Source organism: Tauraco erythrolophus, chromosome 22, assembly GCF_009769465.1.
Source record: "Tauraco erythrolophus isolate bTauEry1 chromosome 22, bTauEry1.pri, whole genome shotgun sequence".
Classification (NCBI taxonomy): Eukaryota; Metazoa; Chordata; class Aves; order Musophagiformes; family Musophagidae; genus Tauraco; species Tauraco erythrolophus.
Window position 1 is genome coordinate 10,651,294 of NC_141486.1, and position 17,806 is coordinate 10,669,099.

Genomic DNA, 17,806 nt, shown 5'->3' on the forward strand with positions numbered 1-17,806 from the left:
CTGAATAAACTAGGAAAATGAGAATGATTTTATTTTTATTTTTTTTTTAAATCTACAGACAGGAGATGAATGCAAATGACCTGAGATAAGGTTTGGTTCAGTGGCAACAGTCAGTGTGAAATATGTTGTGAAACAATGTATTGAATAAATTAGAGGATTTCTTACATTCTTGGTACAGTCGAGTATTTTCCATACACATAATTAGCTCTAAAACTGCACAAGCTGAATTGCTTCCAGTTTTTGCAAACAATTTGAGCTTAATATAAATAGAGCCTGATTTCTGAATTAGCAAAGCTGCTCCTGGCTGCTTACAGGGGCAGGTGCCCAGCGTGGGGCTGCGCGGGACACATCGCCCCGTGGGTAGTGGCAAGTCGGCGTGCCCCGCAGAGCCGTGCGTGCGCTGCCGGTGCCCGCTGCCGTGCACCCCCTCCTGCCAAATCGCCGGGACAGACAGTACGTTTCACAAGTGGGGTTTTTTTTGATCAGTAACTAAGTTGGGATTTAGCAGATACCTATTTAATAGTTTCCCTTTCATTGCGCCGCCGAGACAGACAAGAAATGCATCGAACCGTTTCCTCCCTCAACAAAACAGTTGTGGAAATCTCAAGTACTGTGGGATGTCAGGTCAAGTTATAGCCTGAAGTCTCTCCTTCAGTCTTAAATGAACTAGCTACCCACTCATTTATGGCACTAATTCCACAACTAAACCATCGTTAGGATGCCCAAGCACAAGCGACCCTGCCGACCACCCCCAGCATCTCACGGCCATCGCGCGCGGACGCAGCGATCCGCTTCGACCTCGCGGCTCCAAACGCTCCGACGGCCAACAAAGGGACCGCTCGCCCCGCGCTCCTCGCTACGGACAAGGACAAAACCCCTGCAACTCGTGACGGTCCCCTCCCCGAGGGGCCACCTCTGCACAGCAGATCCAGCCCCACCGGGTCTGTGGAGCGCCTTCTCGGAACGGAAACGGTTATTTGCGCGTCACGAGGTGACAATAATACTTTGCAGACTTAATTTCTTCTCTCCTTTCAAATGTTATTTTAAATTGGGGATGGAGCTGCTGGCTGCAATCAGACAGAATACTGGCCTAACTGTCCGTGGAATTACTATCGCTTGGTCTCTCTCTGTATTGTTTAAAATATGTATATACACACACATATAGAGAGGTGTGTGAGTGTATATATATATATATTTGTTCCAACAAATACCAAATGCATGCGTGTACTCAGTTACTTCTCAAACCAAGAGATCTTGGTGGCCACCTCAGCAGACACCCACAGCTCCCCACACTGTTCCCCATGCAGTCAGAGTGGGCCGGCGTGCCTCCCAGTTAGCTGGAGCCGCGTCTCCGGCCGTCGGTGTCACACGGAGCTCGAGGCACGGGCAGGAGCAGGCTTGCCGCGTGTGCAACGTGGACTGGCCAAACCGGAGGGAACGGCTGCCCACCACCCGCCGCTGCTGGAGATTGATCCAGGATCTCCCAGAGGGAAAAACACATGTATCTACAGTTCGAATCGAAAACAAGTTATGCAACGGATGGATTCCCGTCTTCTGTTCCTCAGGCACGGTTCGGTCGTATTCCGCTCAGACAGACTGTGGCTCATGGAAGGCTTTCACATTCTGGGAAACGTGGCCTCACACACACTCAGCAGCGAGACGGACCCGCGTGGCGGCGGAGAGAGGTTCCGTTACAGACCTGCTCTTGGCTCGGTGCAAACTGAGAAGGGCTGGCAGAGGTTACTTGTTTACTTTTTGTTATTACCGTCAATGAAGGATCATTTTGGAGTTTTTTCCTGATTTGGGGCCAGACTGCTGAGCACTTCCTTTGCTGTTGCAATGAGCCCTGCGGTGCGTGCCCCGGGGCAGCAGTCCTCCTGGGCTGCGCCTCCGGCCGAGGACTTGGCAGGAGCAACAGCCGGACTCCAGCAAGGGAGAACAACAGGAGAGCAGGGGGGATCGGAGTGACGCTGTCAGGTAAAGGAATATGCCATCACTTTGCTGTCCACTCAGCTAGCGACCGTTCCTGCTGGCCTTACTGCGGTTTTCACCTTTTTAACTGGTCTCCAGTTTCTACCGCACTGGTTCAACTAACTGCACTTGGGTCCACACCAGGGCAGAACATTGCTGCACCTTTACGGTCAGCTCCCATTGAGGATTTCCCAGTCCCAGAGTACGGAGCGTCTGAGAGTTTTGTGTAGGTACATTCTGAAATCACCCATTTGCAATCCAATATGACTCCAAGGAAATAAAGTAGCTTGTTAATAAAGAGCAAGAGTAAAAAATAATAAAAAAAGATTTGGCAGATGGCTGTGAGAGGAGAGAGATATTCAGTGCTCTAAGAACAAGTCAGCAATCAAAAATTTCAGAGTGCTAAACCTGGCTCTGCCACCAATCCCCACGGTTCCTCTTGGTTTAGGACATCTCAGTTTCCCCTCCTATAACACGGGGGGAAAAACACTAAGATTTACTTACCTTAGAGTGATCAAAGGACACGTGATTCTAAAGCACTTTGAGGAGGAAGAAAAACTGCCTATTTCCAGCTGGCATCACGTTTTCCACTTAGTGGAGTCTCAGCTACCCGTGAGTTTGGCTCGGGAAGGTCTGTGTATATCGAGTGGCTGAGCCAAAAAAGCCCATTTCAGATTTCACACATGCAAGTGGAAATAAGGACGGACGTCCGGGAACCGACAGCGCTTCACTGGTGCAAAAAGAGAATCAGGCCAAACCACGCAAATTCCTCCTTCCTTTAAGTTCAGAGGTGATCATCGACCCCCCTGAGACTCAGCATGTTCCGGTTTGTTCATATTCCCATGGGTTTGGGAGCAAGATTTGCAAGCACAGTAGAGTCACTGGTTTCGACTGTGTCTGGCATTGCCTCGGAGAGACTCACGGTCATTCTACAAGTCCACAAGAAACAAGTGAAAAATGTAACTCTGCACTCAACACACACATACACAGAGTGTCGCTGGAGAAATAACAGTGGATGTCAGGTGCTGGTCAATGGAAAGATCTGAGAATGCTGGATCTGAGTTTCTCCTGCGTGACTGATAAGAGTTGCCTCGGGCTGGACGCTGCGTTTCAGCGGCTGAGGGGCAGTGGTGCTGGTAGCGCCAGGGGCAGGGGAGGAAGAGTTCGTGCAGTCAGTACTGAAAGAGGATGACCTGGTGGGAAAAACGGGAACGGAGCGTTAGCTGCTTTCAGAGACCGACAGCCCTCGCCGTGGAAATGGGTATTTGGGGACCAAGGGAACAGCACATGCCCCGCTGCTGCGGTGGGTGCCCAGGCAGCCGCGTCCCCACGGAAAATCCCTCTCTGGAACTATGGTCTGGCCAGGAGCTGCCAGCCCTGCTCACGGAACCAAGCCAGTCGTGGAGGGCACAGGCAGAGGGAACGGGACTGTGGCAGCGCACAGCCTGAGAGACACCCCTTTAGCCATAAGACTCTATTGTACTGGGCAACACGCTGAAACCAGTAATTAATTTAGTTGCTCTGTGATGCAGCAGCTACCAAGAAAGATGAAGGCCAATACCAACAGTCCGTACTCTCTCCACCCCACTTGCTCATCATCACAGGCTTCCCTCAAACCACTGGTCCTCACTGCTCTGCAAATGCAGCGTCTGTCCTTGCCGTTGGTCAGGGGAAGCGGCAGCTGAGCCGGTCCCAGCTCGGATCTCCCCCAGCCGCCGCGGTGGGTACCCCGAGAGCAGCAGGGCTGCGCGCCCCACGTGCGGCACAGAACAGAGACTTCGCGTTTACACGGGTTTTCCCAGGATCTCAGCTGTCACTGCTTTTAAAAAATTTCAGATGTGGAAAAAGAGGCTGCTCTGGGTTGCGGGGATGCAATATGAACGTGATTGTTTGGAAAAGGAGCTGGTTGGGGGGCAGCTCCGTGTCCCGAGAACCCAGTTCTGCAACAGCTGCTCGCAGATAACTACATGCAAATCCCAGGAACTACTTGCTGCAGTGACGTTTCTCTGAAGGACAGCACCAGGACTGTGTAGTATTTTCTGAAAACCCTCCAGTTTGCTGTGCAGGTATCATGACAAAATGGTGCATTTGGGCTGAAAAAGTAACTGCTGGGCCCCTGCTTGTGCTCATGGAAACAGAGCTCGGTGAGCTATCGCTGCTGCGCTGGATAGAGAGCTTCGAAAAGAGAGATGCTGAGAACTTTTAACACAAAAGCTAAACCCAGTAAGAGTTGTGAAAGGCTCAGTCTTTCCTCAAAACGAAGCCACTTAAACTGGGATCCTAACTAAAATCTTATGAGCCTAAGCATGTTTCAGAAGTCTTGCCTCAAACAAGCTGCGTGTTAGAACAGACAGCTACTTCAAGTGCTGAACAGAAAAATATTAATATGCAGTATTGTTTCCTGGCCAGACATTGTGAAATAACATTCCTACTTCAGATATTGTAACAACCAGTTGTTATTTTTTTAAGCAATACTGGAATCCCCAAGAAATGACTCTTTCTTATTAACTCATGGAAAACTGGAAAGTCAGCACATGCTGAAGGTCCCACCGCTCCGCTGCGAGCAGTCAGCCACTGTTGGCACCAGGAACGGAGCCGGAGCTGGAGCTCATGGCACACGGGAAGGGGAGAAAACCTGAGCGAGGGGTTCAGGCAGGAGAGTGTCAAAGGCCTTCGGTGAATGCGGGCACGGCATCCTGGCACATCGCACCAACGAGAGGTATTTAGCAAAGAGCAAAGTGATGCTGTTTTGACCGACAGTTGGTACATCGCCCTCGGGCCACCAAAATTAAGAAAAGACACGTGAGTGGGCAGCGGCTGCCAGAGGTCATGGAGAAGCAGCGATGCTGACGAGAGACAGCAGTGGCAATGATGTTACACACAAGTCTTTGCGCTACAGTTGAGGTTTGGCCCAAAAGCCTGAAATAGGGACTGCAATTACCTTCTCACCCCTATTAGATAGTGGTCCTTCCATGTCTGCTTTGAGGTGCACTGGTGGAGCAGTGTAGGGAAGTCTACAGTGCACTTGTCCACACTGTACCTGACCTGTGGATGAGAAGAGGCTTCAGCCTCTGTTACTACAAACAACACACGCCCTCCAACCGGCACGGTCAGGCTTCCACCAGGAGCAGCTGGGGACACACGGGGAAGAAGAGGTGCCTGGTGGATCAGGCAGAGGTGCAGCAGGAGCCACGTTTTACCATGGCCCGCCTGGGCAAGGGAGGGGAGAAGCCTTCCAAGAGTCACGGAGCCAAAACCTCTGTCCAGGCATGGCCAAAGGTGCCTTCACTGCAAACGATTCACCCACACTTGACAACTGTTAGAGAAAGTGACTCTGATCTTCTGAGGTGGAATGAGACCACTTGACCACCGAGCTCAACAATGCACATTCGCGCCTCTTCTCCATGACAAAGAAAACACAAGGAGGGCCAAGGAGCAGCAGGGTAAGACCCAGGCAGTGACTTTCCTGGGGACCAGGCATGATGGGAAAGAGGCTGCAGCAGCCCCCTCTCTCCTCCTTCTCTCATCTGGGGCTTCCCCATAAACAGCGCTTCGGGAAATCCCAAAGACAAAGTTCATCAGACCATAAGAAGGAGGAGCACGTGCACGGGAGTACAAGGGAGTTTTACAAGCAGTACTCCTGCTCCCAGGGAGCCCCTACTATCCTGTCATCCCAAGCACCCACTGCCGGAGCCCTGCTGTCCCCGAGCACCCACTGCCGGAGCCCTGCCATTCCCGAGCACCCACTGCCAGAGCCCTGCTGTCCCTGAGCACCCACTGCCAGAGCCCTGCTGTCCCCGAGCACCCACTGCCAGAGCCCTGCTGTCCCTGAGCACCCACTGCCGGAGCCCTGCTGTCCCCGAGCACCCGCTGCCGGAGCCCTGCCATTCCCGAGCACCCGCTGCCGGAGCCCCGTGAGCCGGCACTTACTTTCTATGTATCCGTGCAGCGTCACCATCCGGGCCCGCTCCGGGCTGCTGAAGGGCGAGTAGTGAATGTCATCGGAGAGCGAGGAAGGGATGCGGGATGGGGGGGCTCCCGAGGGCGGCACCGTGTGCTGGGGAGTGTGTTTTTTATGGCGGGCTCTGCAGTTTTGAAACCAAACCTGAAACACAAACAGCAAACCCTGCGTCAATGGAGAGACCACGGGATTGAAGTGTGGTCCTTCACCGAGACCCTGGGATAAGTGTCTCTTCCAAGTGGTTCGAAAAAAGGAATGAAATTTAGAAATCTGCACACTGAAATACCTCACCAGCATTCCACCAGCTCCCATAGCTTTGTTTTATGCTCGCTAGAGCAAGAGTTTTGTCTCCCTGCTATCCCTGAAGTGGCATCTCCACTATTAATTTGTCTTTGTCAAACCAACATCATTCTTTACTAGGGTAATTAAAACTTTCACGCTTGTCACAAGAGTCACTGAGTAACACACCTGGACTAAGTGACACAGAAACTCACATTCATGATCACGCTATTCCCTTCCACACTAAAATAATTTTAACGGCAAGTTGCTCGCTGAGCGCGAAGCGCTGGGCAAGCCCTGGGAACAGCACCCCTACGCGAGCTCTGGCTGGGTGCGTCCATCCCTGCAGGCAGAAAGCCTCGTCCCTGCGTGGCTTCCACGGCAAACGGTGGGAGCACCCTTCAAGGTCTTATTTAGATTTTAACCTTCAAACCCAGCTAGCCTGGCCTAGACGCACAGCTGAGCTCAGCTGGGAAACAGGTGAGCACTGGCAAGGCAAAAGGCAAGAGGAGGCAAAACCCTATAAAAGCTCAGATTAGGAGAAGATGTGACTTTAGGGATGATGAAAACAATATTGTTTAAATCACTTGTGGTTTACTGTATTCAAACCCCACATCAGCAGAACGTTAAAGCTGAGAAAAGAGGGTACTGTGGTGGGGTACAGCCCTGCTCCGTCTGAGCCACAGGTATGAGCCCTCTGACCAAACCTCACTGCTTCTAACTCCAGGAAGAGTGCGGGGATGACATCCTAGAGTTAAAACGTGCAGGGCGGGAGGTTATGCTAAAGTGATGGTATCTTTCTTACGCTTTACTTTTTGAAAGCTGGCTGGGAGTAAAAATCTTCTCCAAGGCTGAGCGAAGACCAGCTCTCCGAGGCCGTGCACGCTGGACCACAGAGAAGGAAACAGTCGTAAGCGTTTGACAAATTGTTTCCTGTTCAAAGTGCCTTTAAAAAATATCCCCATAAAAAATAGCCCAGTGTGCAGCCTGCCTGATCTGCAGCTAAACGAAGAATCTCGATAACTGAGCCTCGAGCCAGATTTTCACACATGAAATTTAAATGCGTCGTTGGCAAAACAATCCCGGATGAAAGCTTCAAATTTGTTTTAATCACTCATGGTTCCACTGTACGCAGAAAGTATGTCAGCAGAACGTTAAAGTGAAGAGCATAAATGTCACCGAGGGGCAGAGCTGGGCTGTCTATGGGGGCGGCGAGCTGGAAGTTGCAGCGGGGACGTTTCTGTCGGTCCCTACGGCACCGCTCTCCCTCTCCTCCCAAACAGCACATGTGCAGGGACTTTCCTGCCACTGCTGCCCTGGGGCTGCAGAACCCCTTTTTCTTTGAAATCCTAGTTCCAAGGCTCCCTGAAGCAGCCGACTTCACCTGCTCCCGGCGGGGACGGCTGCCGGTGAAGTGCCTGCGCTGCCCGTGCCCATCCAGCTCCGGGACAGCGTGCTAACGGCTGCATTCCCACCCTGCCATTTATTGGGACTGCTGGGGCTGTGTGGGGTTTGGTTTTTTTCATTGCATCATAAGAGGGAGAAACAAACAGAAAACCCACGAGCAAGACGGCGGAAGGACAGCGCTGGCATGGCTGCGGGACCCGGCACAGCCAACGCGCCGCTGGATGCAGCAAGTCCCGGGGTCGACACACTGGAGTGAGGGGCTGCAGGGACGTGAGCCCCCTCTAGCACCAGCCTTTTGGTGCACCCCCCCTGCCCTGCTCTGCCCGCAGTGCCCACCCCTGCCCACCCCTCACCTGAATGACTCTCCGACTCAGTCCCGTCATATCCGCCAGCTTCTGAAGTGTTTGTGCATCGGGGTTGTTGTCCTGAGCAAACTGTGCCTGCATGACCTGGGGGGACATAAGGGCAGAGGGGGGGATCAGGATGAGGCCAGGCAGCCGCAGCCCCTCCGTCCCCACTGGCACAGCCCCACTACCTGCAGCTGCTCGGCGGTGAAGGAGGTGCGAGCCCTCTTGGCCGGCTTCGGCTGGCTGTCCTGCTCCGAGGGCACGGCTCCCTCCAGCGTGATCCCGTTGCCTACGAGAGAGAAGGCTGGAGGTCAGAAATTCCCCTGCCCGCCTGCCGCAACGGCCGTTCAACTGGGGGGAAAACAGATCCTCAAATCCTCCTGGCACCCTGACCTCCTCCTGGCTCCTGGAACAGCAGCAGGAGCAGCATCATCCCCGTGACCTTGGGGCCACATGGCAGCACCATCACCCACTCCCCAAGCACAGATCCCGGCCGTGCTCACACGGCTACGGAGAGGGCAGTCGGAGACGGGGTCCATGCAGCGGCCCGAGTCGTGCCCGTTGGGCCCGACTCTGGTGGACCCCGTCTCCGGCTGCCCTCAGTGCTGCGGGTGAAGCACTGAAGAGTGATGGATGAGGGAGGATGCCTGAGCGGGGCTGGCATTTGCCCCGCTCCCAGGATGCGCCTGCACAACCCCAGCGCTCGTTCTTGCAAGCTGGACCGGGGCTGTGATTGTCTTGGCTTGAGTTGAAGGACTTTCTCATATAGTTTGACTTGTTCTTTTAGGATGATGAATGAGACTCTGACTTCAGCAACATCTGTTTATTTTTCTTGTATGTAAAACCTCATGCACAGAAGAAATTGCTGGGTAATTATGGGGGGAGCGTGGCCCTCCAACTCCACAGCAAACGCAGCTCTCCAAAGAGATCTCATGTCCTTCTCAAAACCAGGGGATACTTGGACACAGGTACCCACTCAGGACACTCACCATCTGCCCTGACACCGTGGGGCTCAGCCAACACCAGCAGGACCCTGTGAGCAGCAGCAAACCCACCACCCCAGCGCTTGGCTGGGGTAACGGCTCAGCGGCACCCCCGGCATCAGACCCCGCTGTCCTCGCGCCAGCCTGCTCCCCCGAGCCTCGCAGCTTATCCCCCTCCATCCCTGCTGCTGCTGACCATATGGACCAAGATGCCCCAAGCCACATCCTGATCCAGGACCCTCCCAGCCCGACCGGGCACTCTGTTTTCACCCTCTTACTCAAACACTGTAAACAGAAACATTGATTGTTTTCATGTCAGGTTGTTAATGGTTTCCACATGCTCCACGGGCAGGGACAAGGCGTTTGCCTCCCTGTGCCCACCACATGCTAACAAGGGGCACGCTGGGCTGGAGCGGTGCTCCCAGCCGGGGCGATGCCCCAGCGCAGCCCCAGCCCCTGGCAGGGTCCCGGCTGTGGGGGCCCGTGGGAAGGCAGCCCCGGGCATTTCCCCTGGTGACCCTGCGGCTGCACAGCATCCCCGGGCAGCTGCCCCTCGCCTGGCACAGTGCCCATGTGATAAAAGCACACAGCCTCGCAGCCATCGCTCTCCGCAGGCGCAAGTGCAGGAGGGAGCCGGACCCGGCCTCAGCCCCAGCCCGTGGGCAGGATGCGGCCGCACTCCCTCATGCCCTGGGCTCAGCCGAACTCCTGCGGCGCTGAGCCCAGGAGGCTGCCTGCTCCCCCAAGCTGCGACCGCTGCCATACTGACATATCTCCAGTGCCTTCCAACGCGGGACAGCCCTGGCACTGCCTGGCTTCGTGCACCATGTCGGATTAACCCCACCGGTTCATTGCTCTGAGCATCTCCGGCTGCTGCCACGCAGGGAAACAAGGCTGGGCTGTGCCCAGGGGGAGGGGGTGCTGCTCTGTGTGACCTTGGTGTCACCAGCCCAGCCCCGGTGGGAGTGGGACTCGACTGGGAAAGCAGAGGCTGGCCGGCTGCTCGTGGCGTGCCGCGGTGGGGACGGCAGCGCACTGCACAGTCCAGCTGGGAGCGGCACATCCCCAGGCGGGCAGGGCGGGTGGAAAATGATGGGAAGGTTTTGTCGGATGGCCAGCTTTCCCACCTTCTAGATTTATGACTCACGGCCTCAAAATCCCAATGGCTTCCTCACTCATGGCATGCCGGGCTGTGCGGGATGGGACCAGGGGCTCATCCCCGGCATTGCCCACGGCACACAGGTCTCCCATGAGCCACGAGAGCTGCCGGTTCATCGGCCACCCCTAGGAGCCCTCTGCCAGCCCAGAGCCTCACGCTCAGCTCCCCCTGGGGCCACCCATCACCCCCTTTTGGCGATGACAGGACCGGCCCTGGCATGCCATGCCAGGGGTCAGCATCGGGGGACAGGGACGGACCGGGGTGAGGCCGCGACTGTGGCATTAGGGCTGCGTACCGTTTTCCGCCGCTCGCTTGAGGTTCTCTATCATGGTGTCGTAATGAATCCGGCACAGCACCTTCTCCTCCACCAAGCCGAACTCCTCGCCGGTGGAGAGCTGCCGCTTGCAGGAGAAGCAGGCGAAGCAGGCGAGGTGGTAGGCGTTGCCCCGCGCTCGCCGCACCCAGTCGCTGGCGTAGATCTGCCTGCCGCAACGGGCACACTTGGTACCAAACCGGCTGCGGAGGAGAAGAGGCAGCGTGAGGGCAGGCAGGGTGGGTGAGGGCAGGGTGAGGGCAGGCAGGGTGGATGAGGGCCAACAGGGTGGGTGACGCCAGGGCACGGGCACTGCTGCCGGCCCCATCGCTTGCCCCATCCAGCCCAAACCCCACAACGGTGGTGCGGGGAAGGGGCTGCCACCGGAGCCGTTCCCCCGTGGTGGGGCGGTGTGGGCAGCGGCGCGGGCAGGAGCAGGGCGTAACTCGCCGCAGCCCTGCGGGGCCAGACGTGGCCGAGGGGCTGAGGTGACGCAGCGCCATGAATCAGCTTCCAAGCCCCTGGGCTTTTTATTTTGATAACAGCCAGCGCGAGACTCGGATGGAAACTGTGTCGGAGCCGGTTCTCTCCCGTTGCCATAAATCAAAACATGTGTTCTCTCCTCACACGTACAGACGCACGCATCTGCTTCTCCTCCTGCGAGGAGGTCTCCTCGCTGCAAGAAGATGATGATGGCGCTTGAGTGAGTTCCACTGGAAAGTAGCTCAGTGCAACGAAAAGGCAGCAAGGCGGCCAGGACCCCGGCGCCAGGCACGGAGCGTTTGCATGCGCCTCTGAAAAACCCCATTTCTGCCAGGCTGCTGCCAGACAAGGGCATGCGGTTCGTGGGGAGCCGCGGACGCGGCCCCACAGCCCTGTGCCAGCATTTGCCAGGAGGAGCTGCCCACTCAGGCAGGGTCAGGCATGGCCTTGGTTTGGCTTCTGCGTTTTAGTGTTACTGTGGTTAAAAAAACAAATGCGATGAGCAGCAGCAAGAGTGGCAGCAGGGGAGAAACGAGCATCTCCTCGGTCACCCTCCTCTGCCACCGCAGAGCTGGCGCTGGCTCCGACACAACCCTGACCGCAGCCCCTGTGCTTCCCCACGCACCCACTGCCACACAACACCGCGACGAGACGACCGCACCGAGCGGCAGGAGACCCCTCGCACCGGAGCCCCCTCGGTTTGACTCGGCCAGAGCAGCCCCGGCCGTGGCGGGCAGAGCCCAGATCATTCCACCGCGGCCAATGCGCGCTGCCCGTGCCCAGCCCCACACCGCAGAGCTGCCGCGGGCTCGACAAGATGCAGAAAGACCGTCCTGTGCTGGAATTACTAATTGCAAAACTATTTGGGAGGAAAAGAAAGGTTTAAATTTTTCAGCCTGACCATAGCTGACCAAAAAAAAAAAAAAAAAAGCTGCTTTAGAGAGGACATTTCTGTGCTGAAATTATACAGACTTAGCTAAGAGGCTTCGCTAATTTACTTCAGATGGGATCATTGTAAACTGACTTTGTGCCAGCTAGTTTATATAAACGCACAAACAAAAGAACTGTATTAATTTTTTATTTAGAAGTAAAGATCATTCCTGTAAATTGAATTACTTTGAACAATGTGCTATGTAAACAGTCGTACTCGCTGAACGGTATCAAACGAGGGGCAGGCTTACCGCGCTAATAGCACGTGGTAATCGCCGCTCCCCGCTCAAATCACAGCCTGCTGCGGGGAGCGGAGGGGTGGGCACGTCCCAGCACCTCCAGGACTGGGGGGAAACTGAGGCACAGGGCATCGCGCAGGAAAGGTCACACGTCCTCAATCGCACACCAACTGGGATCTGGGGAAGACACCAAGGTGGCCCCAGCCTCACAGCACAGCATCTCCCCAGGGCCAGGAGGGACCCCCAGGCTGGCAGCAGTTCCCAGGGAGCAGGGCAGGGGCTGCTGAGGGCGCAAGGGCTCACGGGGCCGCAGCAGCCAGCGCAGGCAGGGGCTGACACCGCTGCGCCCCGCAGAGCCATGGCAGGAGCTGTGCCTGGCGAGAGGCTAAGGCTCAGCAGCCGGGCACGGGCACAGGGGCTGAGGCACCAACAACGGCCGATGCTGTGCCCGCAGCTCTTGGCCAACACCTGCCTCCAGCACCAACTGCAGCAACGGGGTGTTATGGAACGCAAGCTGAGCCAGGGCTGGGCACAGGCACTCGCTGCCACCCAACAGCGACCGTCACCGCAGCGACTGTCACCACCAGCAGGAACAGGGAGAGAAATGCCTGCCAGCAGGCTGCCCTGACCCTTCACCGCTGGAAATAACAGCTCAAAAATAAGAGACTTTAGTTCACCGAGCTCGCAGGGCAGCGACGGCTCGCAAAGCCCCATCCACATGGGGCACCAAGCATCACACTGGCTCCTGCCACCCGCCTGGCAGGGATGGGGATGGGGCCATGCTGCAGCAGGACGTGCAGAGCCAGAGGCTTTCCACGAGCCCAGCGCTGCAGCACAGGCCAAGGCATCACCAACATCAGCTTGCGCCCCACGCGTGGTTTGTGGTTGCAGGAGCGGATGCTGCCGGCTCTCCATGACGGTTAGTGCCGGGAGATGGAAACTGCCAACAATATTACCAGGAAAGACTCACCCCAGAGAGACTCATTTCACCTCCCCCAGGGGCGGTCGCAACATCTGGGGCGCGGGAAGAGCAGAGTCAGGATGACACCCCGGTGTGTCCCAGCTCTCAAATGCTGTGTATACCCAGTTTCGGCAGCTCCCTGAGCCCTGCTGTCCATCCCCACCTGCGGGGACAGGGCAAGGGCCACTCACAGCTCCAAACATCCCTGTCCCTCCTGGGCCTGCTCTGTAGGAAGCCCCTAACACAGCCCCCACAAGCAGCTGTGGCTTCCAGACATCACCCCAAATCACACACTGGACTAGCAGTGGGCTGCCTCAGCGAGTCCATCTCCGTGCTGAGCCACAGCGATGCTCGAGTAGAAGTGTCATCCCAGCAGGGCATCTCAGCGAGGGGCAACAGAGGCCACCTGGGCCACTGCCGGGCTGTGGGCACTGGCCCACCCGCAGCACAGCTACTTTGCTCTCCTGGTCCTCAGGGACACAGACCAGGGACAAGGACCCTGCGCTTGTGTGCCCAAGGGCTGCCCAGGGAGGCAGGGGGTCCTGGGGGGGCACAGCGGGGCACTGCGGGAGTCACACCAGGATCACGCCAGGCCTCCCTGCGACAGCAGCCGTGGGAGCTTGGCTGTGAGCAGCCCTCACATCGCCCGGGAACACAATGTTCTGCTCAATGAGCTCCTATTTTAATTTGGTTCTCCTCGAAGTGCTGGAGCCCTGGATGCCAAATACAATTATTTGACAAGACACAGGAAACAGCAGAGTTTGCTTAAAAACGCACACGAGGCCACGGAGCCGTGGCAGCGCCAGCACTTACACAGCCCCGAACCGAACGGGGAAGGGAAGGTCGGACAGACCAGGCCAAAACACCCTCATGGTCGGGCACTGGTGCCTGCCTGGCATGGGGCAGTGCCCGTGGACAGCCCCCCAGCCCCGGCTGCCTGCGAACAGCCCCGGCTCCCGGGAATTGACGCTGGTGTGAGAAAATCCGCCGTGTGCTCCATGCAGAGCGCATCCCGCCGCCCCTTCCCATTTGCCTTGGCTCCAAAGACCCACATGTGTTGGGATGGGTTTTCTGCTTTGCTTTAAAAAAAAAAAAAAAACCAAAAAACAAACCCCACACATTTCATCCGCAGCAAATAATAAATAAAAATAATAATATTAAAAAAAATCTCAAAAGTCAGATTTGTCCTTTGCCAAGTGCCGGGTCCCGGCTGTCTCGGGCTCACCAGGCTGCGAGCCGCGATGCTCCGGGAGCCGGGCGGGCACAGGAGGGGAACGGGGCCGGGCAAGCGGCCACCGAGCCGGGTTTGCCGGGGGGATGCCGCGGGGCATCTGCCCCAACCCGTCCCAGCCCTGCCGAGGGGCTCCCGGCCGAGAACCGGAACCGACGGCAGCGGCGGCGCGGCTCGACCCGGCGGGCTCCTCCGCGGCTGCCCCGGGAGGCGGCAGGAGCGATCCCCGCCCGCTGCCGCCGCGGGCTCCGCAGCGAGACCAGGCCGGGGCTCGGCCGAGGGTCGCAGCGAGCCCCGAGACCCCGGGGGCTGGCGGGGAGCGGGGCGGCCCCGCGCCCGCCGGGCTCCGAGCGCTGCCGCTCCCGCCGCTCGGCGTTTCACCGCCTCCTCCCAAAAAAAATCCAACTCGTATTTTTCAGCAAAAAGGCAAGTGCGAAGCGCGGTCTGGGAGCCCCCCCGCCCTCTGAACCAGGAGCCGCGGGGGTCCTGTGGCACCTTGAGCGATTTTCGTTTTAGTTTTGCTTTGGCATCCACGGTCCCCGGCGGGCAGAGACCCCGCGCAGCGCCCGCTGCCTCCGCCCGCAGGGAGGGAGCTGCTCGGGGGGCTGTAGCTAAATAGGTTTATTTTTAACAGATGTTATTCGCTGTATTTGTTCGAAGGCAATTTAAAGATCCAGTCGCTACTTTAAAACCGCCTTTAGAAAAGTCCACTCTTAAAAAAAAAAAAAACCACAAAAAAAAACCCACAACAAACATTAAAGGTATCAGAACCGTTATTAATTAACGAAAACGCTGAAGTGCTCCGAAGCAGCAGAACGGCACCGCGGACTCCCGAAACCTTTCTGCTGAGAGTGAAGGAAATTTCCGTGAAATCACAAAAAAAATAGCCGTTTAAAAAAATAATAACAATAACAACCAGGCAGGACGCGGAGCGCCACGGCCCCGCGGGGCCCGCACCCGCCTCCGGAGCCCCGAACCCCACGGCGGCACCGAGCCCGGCGGGGACGGGGGCTGAGCCGCGCTTTAGCGAGTATTTGAGACCCTCACAGTAACAAACGCCAGAGAAATGTAAAAGGTGTCGCCCCCCGAGCACACCCTGCCCACGGCACCTTTGTCCGCCGAGGAGCCCCCGACCCGCTCCGCCGCGGCCGGAGGATGCTGCCGAGCCCCCCGCGCCCCTCGCCGGGACCGTTCTCATCGCCTGCCCGCGACTGCCCTTCCTCCCGCGGCAAACGGTGTTCCCTCATCCTGGGGAGACGGGGAAAGTCAGAGCGGGGGGCTCTGATGTTTAGTTAAACCCCAGTGAGGAGCTCAGGATCCTCCCCTCCCTCCTGCCTCACTTTTTGGGGAGAAAATCGTGGTTTAAGGTTTATAACCGAAAGACCGTCGAAGCCAGAAACAGCCTCCTTGCGGGACACGCTCCCTCGGGGGACGCACGTCCGGACCGAGCCCACCGGCACCCGGCGAGCCCCGGCCCCGGCCGCAGGGGCTTGCGCTGCCGGTAATTTGTTTCGGTTCTTTCGCACGCTCCCGCCAAGGACGCTCGGGCATTTGTGATGCTGCATCGCAGCCAGAGGTTTCCAAAAGCCGCTCGGCACCGCAGACCGTTAGCTTTGCGTTTACCCTCCCGGCAGAAGCGTTTCCCCAGGCGAGGGGACGATTCCCCGCCGCGCAATCCCCGCGGAGCCGGCGCCGAGAGGCTCCCGCTGCGCTGCCGAGGGGCGCCGGGGCTCGGGACGGCCCGCATAGCCCCGGCTGGGGGGCACGGGCACCCTGGCAGCGAGGGGGGGGTGTCAGGAACCCCTCCGGGAGGTGGTGCGGCTGCACCCCGAAGCCCCTTCCTCCCCGCGCCCCGAGGGGACGCCTCTCCGCCGGGTTGCTCCGGGGAGCGCGGCGGCTTTTTCAAACCTTCTCCCCGCCAGCACCGGCGCGGACCCGGCCCGTCGGCAGCCGGCGAGGACGCCGAGCCCCCTCTGCCCACCCCCACGGAGCCGAGGCTTCAGCGCGGAGCTGCCCCCCAGCCCGTCTGCCCTACCTGAAGTAGTCCATCTTGCAGAAAATCTCCTTGTTCTTGATGTAGCAGCTGTGCTGCTGCCGCAGCGAGGTGCGGCACACGGAGCACTCCAGGCAGCGGACGTGCCAGATGAGGTTGTTCACCTGCGGCAGAGAAGGGGCTGAGACCCGGGGCCGCCCGCCGGCCCCCGCCGCCCGCCGCCCCCCGCCGCCGCTCACCTTGAGCAGGTACCGGTCGAGGATCTCCAGCCCGCAGCTGGAGCAGACGTTCTTGCCGGCCGACGGCGTGGAGGAAGAGGAGGACGGCGGGGAGCAAACGGACGGCGTGGAGGGCGTGCTGGGAGCCGAGCGGGCGTCCTCCTTCTCCAGGGCGCCGGGCAGCGGCTCCCCGTCGGGCTGCGACTGCGGGGCAGAGCCGCCGCGGGGCCGTCAGCCGCGGCCCCGCCGTCCCCCGCAGCCCCGGCCCGGCGCGTCCCGACGGGTCCCCGCAGCCCCCGGCATCTCCGGCCCAGCCGGTTCCCGCAGCCCCCGGCCCCGCTTACCATGGCGCGGGCGTGCGGGTCGAGGCAGCGGGCGCTCCCCTTGGGCAGCGGCTCCGGCGGCATCACCTTGCGGGAGAGAGCGGGAGAGGGAGGCTGCGGCTCCATGCGCCGGGCGAGCGCGGGGCACCCTATATAAACCGCCTCAAAACAATAAATAAGAACTTTCTAGTGGCCATTTAAATCCTTCGCAACAAAAGCTGCGTCTCTTTAATGAAGCAATTTGAATGTGGATTGAATTCTCTCCCTGCCTGCACTTAACCCGGGCCTCTTGAAGTAATCGCTCGGTTCCCATGCGAGCCAAAGCGCTGAAAAAACCCCACAAACTACCTGCAATTAGAAATTGCCGTAAATGCCCGAGATAAGAGGTATCCAGAGTGTCAATTCCGGCTGTCAATCAGGGAATCCATCAGGCCACCCAAAGAATTGCAAATTTGATTTTTTTAATGGTAGTAATTAAAAATCGAAATTCTTCCCCCTCTCCCTCCGCCGAGCACAAAACGCCCCAGAAAACGGCGGGATGGAAAATCCTCCCTTCGGGCGCGGGAGGCAGCGAGCGGGCCCCGGCCCCGACTCCGGCCCTGGCCCCGGTACCGGCCCGGCCCACGCCCGCCCCGGGGTGCCCGGCCCCGCTCCCGGTCCCGCTCCCGGCCCCGACGGCAGCAGCGGCGGCAGCGCTCACCTTGCCCGCCTCGGCGCCGGCCGGGGCGCGGCGGCCCGGGCCCCGGGGCTGCCCGCCCTCATGGCTCCGGTGCATGGGGCGGGCGCGCCCCGCTCCGCCCGCCGCCGCGCTCCGTGCCCGCGGGCGGCGCGTCCCGCGGCCGCGGCAGGAAGGGCGGGGAGCCGCGCCGGCCCCGCTCCCCCGCCGGGGGCGGCCGCGGGCCGGGCAGGAAGCGGTGCCCCCCCGCCGCGCCCCGGGGGCCGCCCGCCCCGCCGGGCCCCGCTACCTGCGGCGGCGGCACCGCCCGCGGGAGCGGGGGGGAGGAAGAG

The 17,806-nt window shown here is 58.6% G+C and overlaps 1 protein-coding gene across 4 annotated transcripts; it reads right to left on the minus strand.

The window, feature by feature from the left end:
- Nucleotides 1-3,081: 3,081 nt before the first annotated feature.
- Nucleotides 3,082-17,573, minus strand: LHX6 (LIM homeobox 6). Of its 4 annotated transcripts, none has more exons than XM_086625131.1 (10): nucleotides 17,499-17,573; nucleotides 16,820-16,960; nucleotides 16,497-16,679; nucleotides 16,300-16,421; nucleotides 10,403-10,623; nucleotides 8,154-8,254; nucleotides 7,972-8,067; nucleotides 5,902-6,076; nucleotides 4,921-5,016; nucleotides 3,082-3,164 (listed from the first exon to the last, which is right to left on the minus strand). In XM_086625131.1, the coding sequence occupies exons 1-10, from the start codon at nucleotides 17,571-17,573 to the stop codon at nucleotides 3,082-3,084; spliced, it is 1,293 nt and encodes a 430-aa protein (XP_086481257.1). The 4 variants fall into 4 exon arrangements, with proteins under 4 accessions (XP_086481257.1, XP_086481259.1, XP_086481258.1 ...); XM_086625133.1 differs by having other exon boundaries at nucleotides 16,820-16,885; nucleotides 17,516-17,560; XM_086625132.1 differs by having other exon boundaries at nucleotides 3,144-3,164; nucleotides 4,913-5,016.
- Between the last annotated feature and the right edge of the window lie 233 nt (nucleotides 17,574-17,806).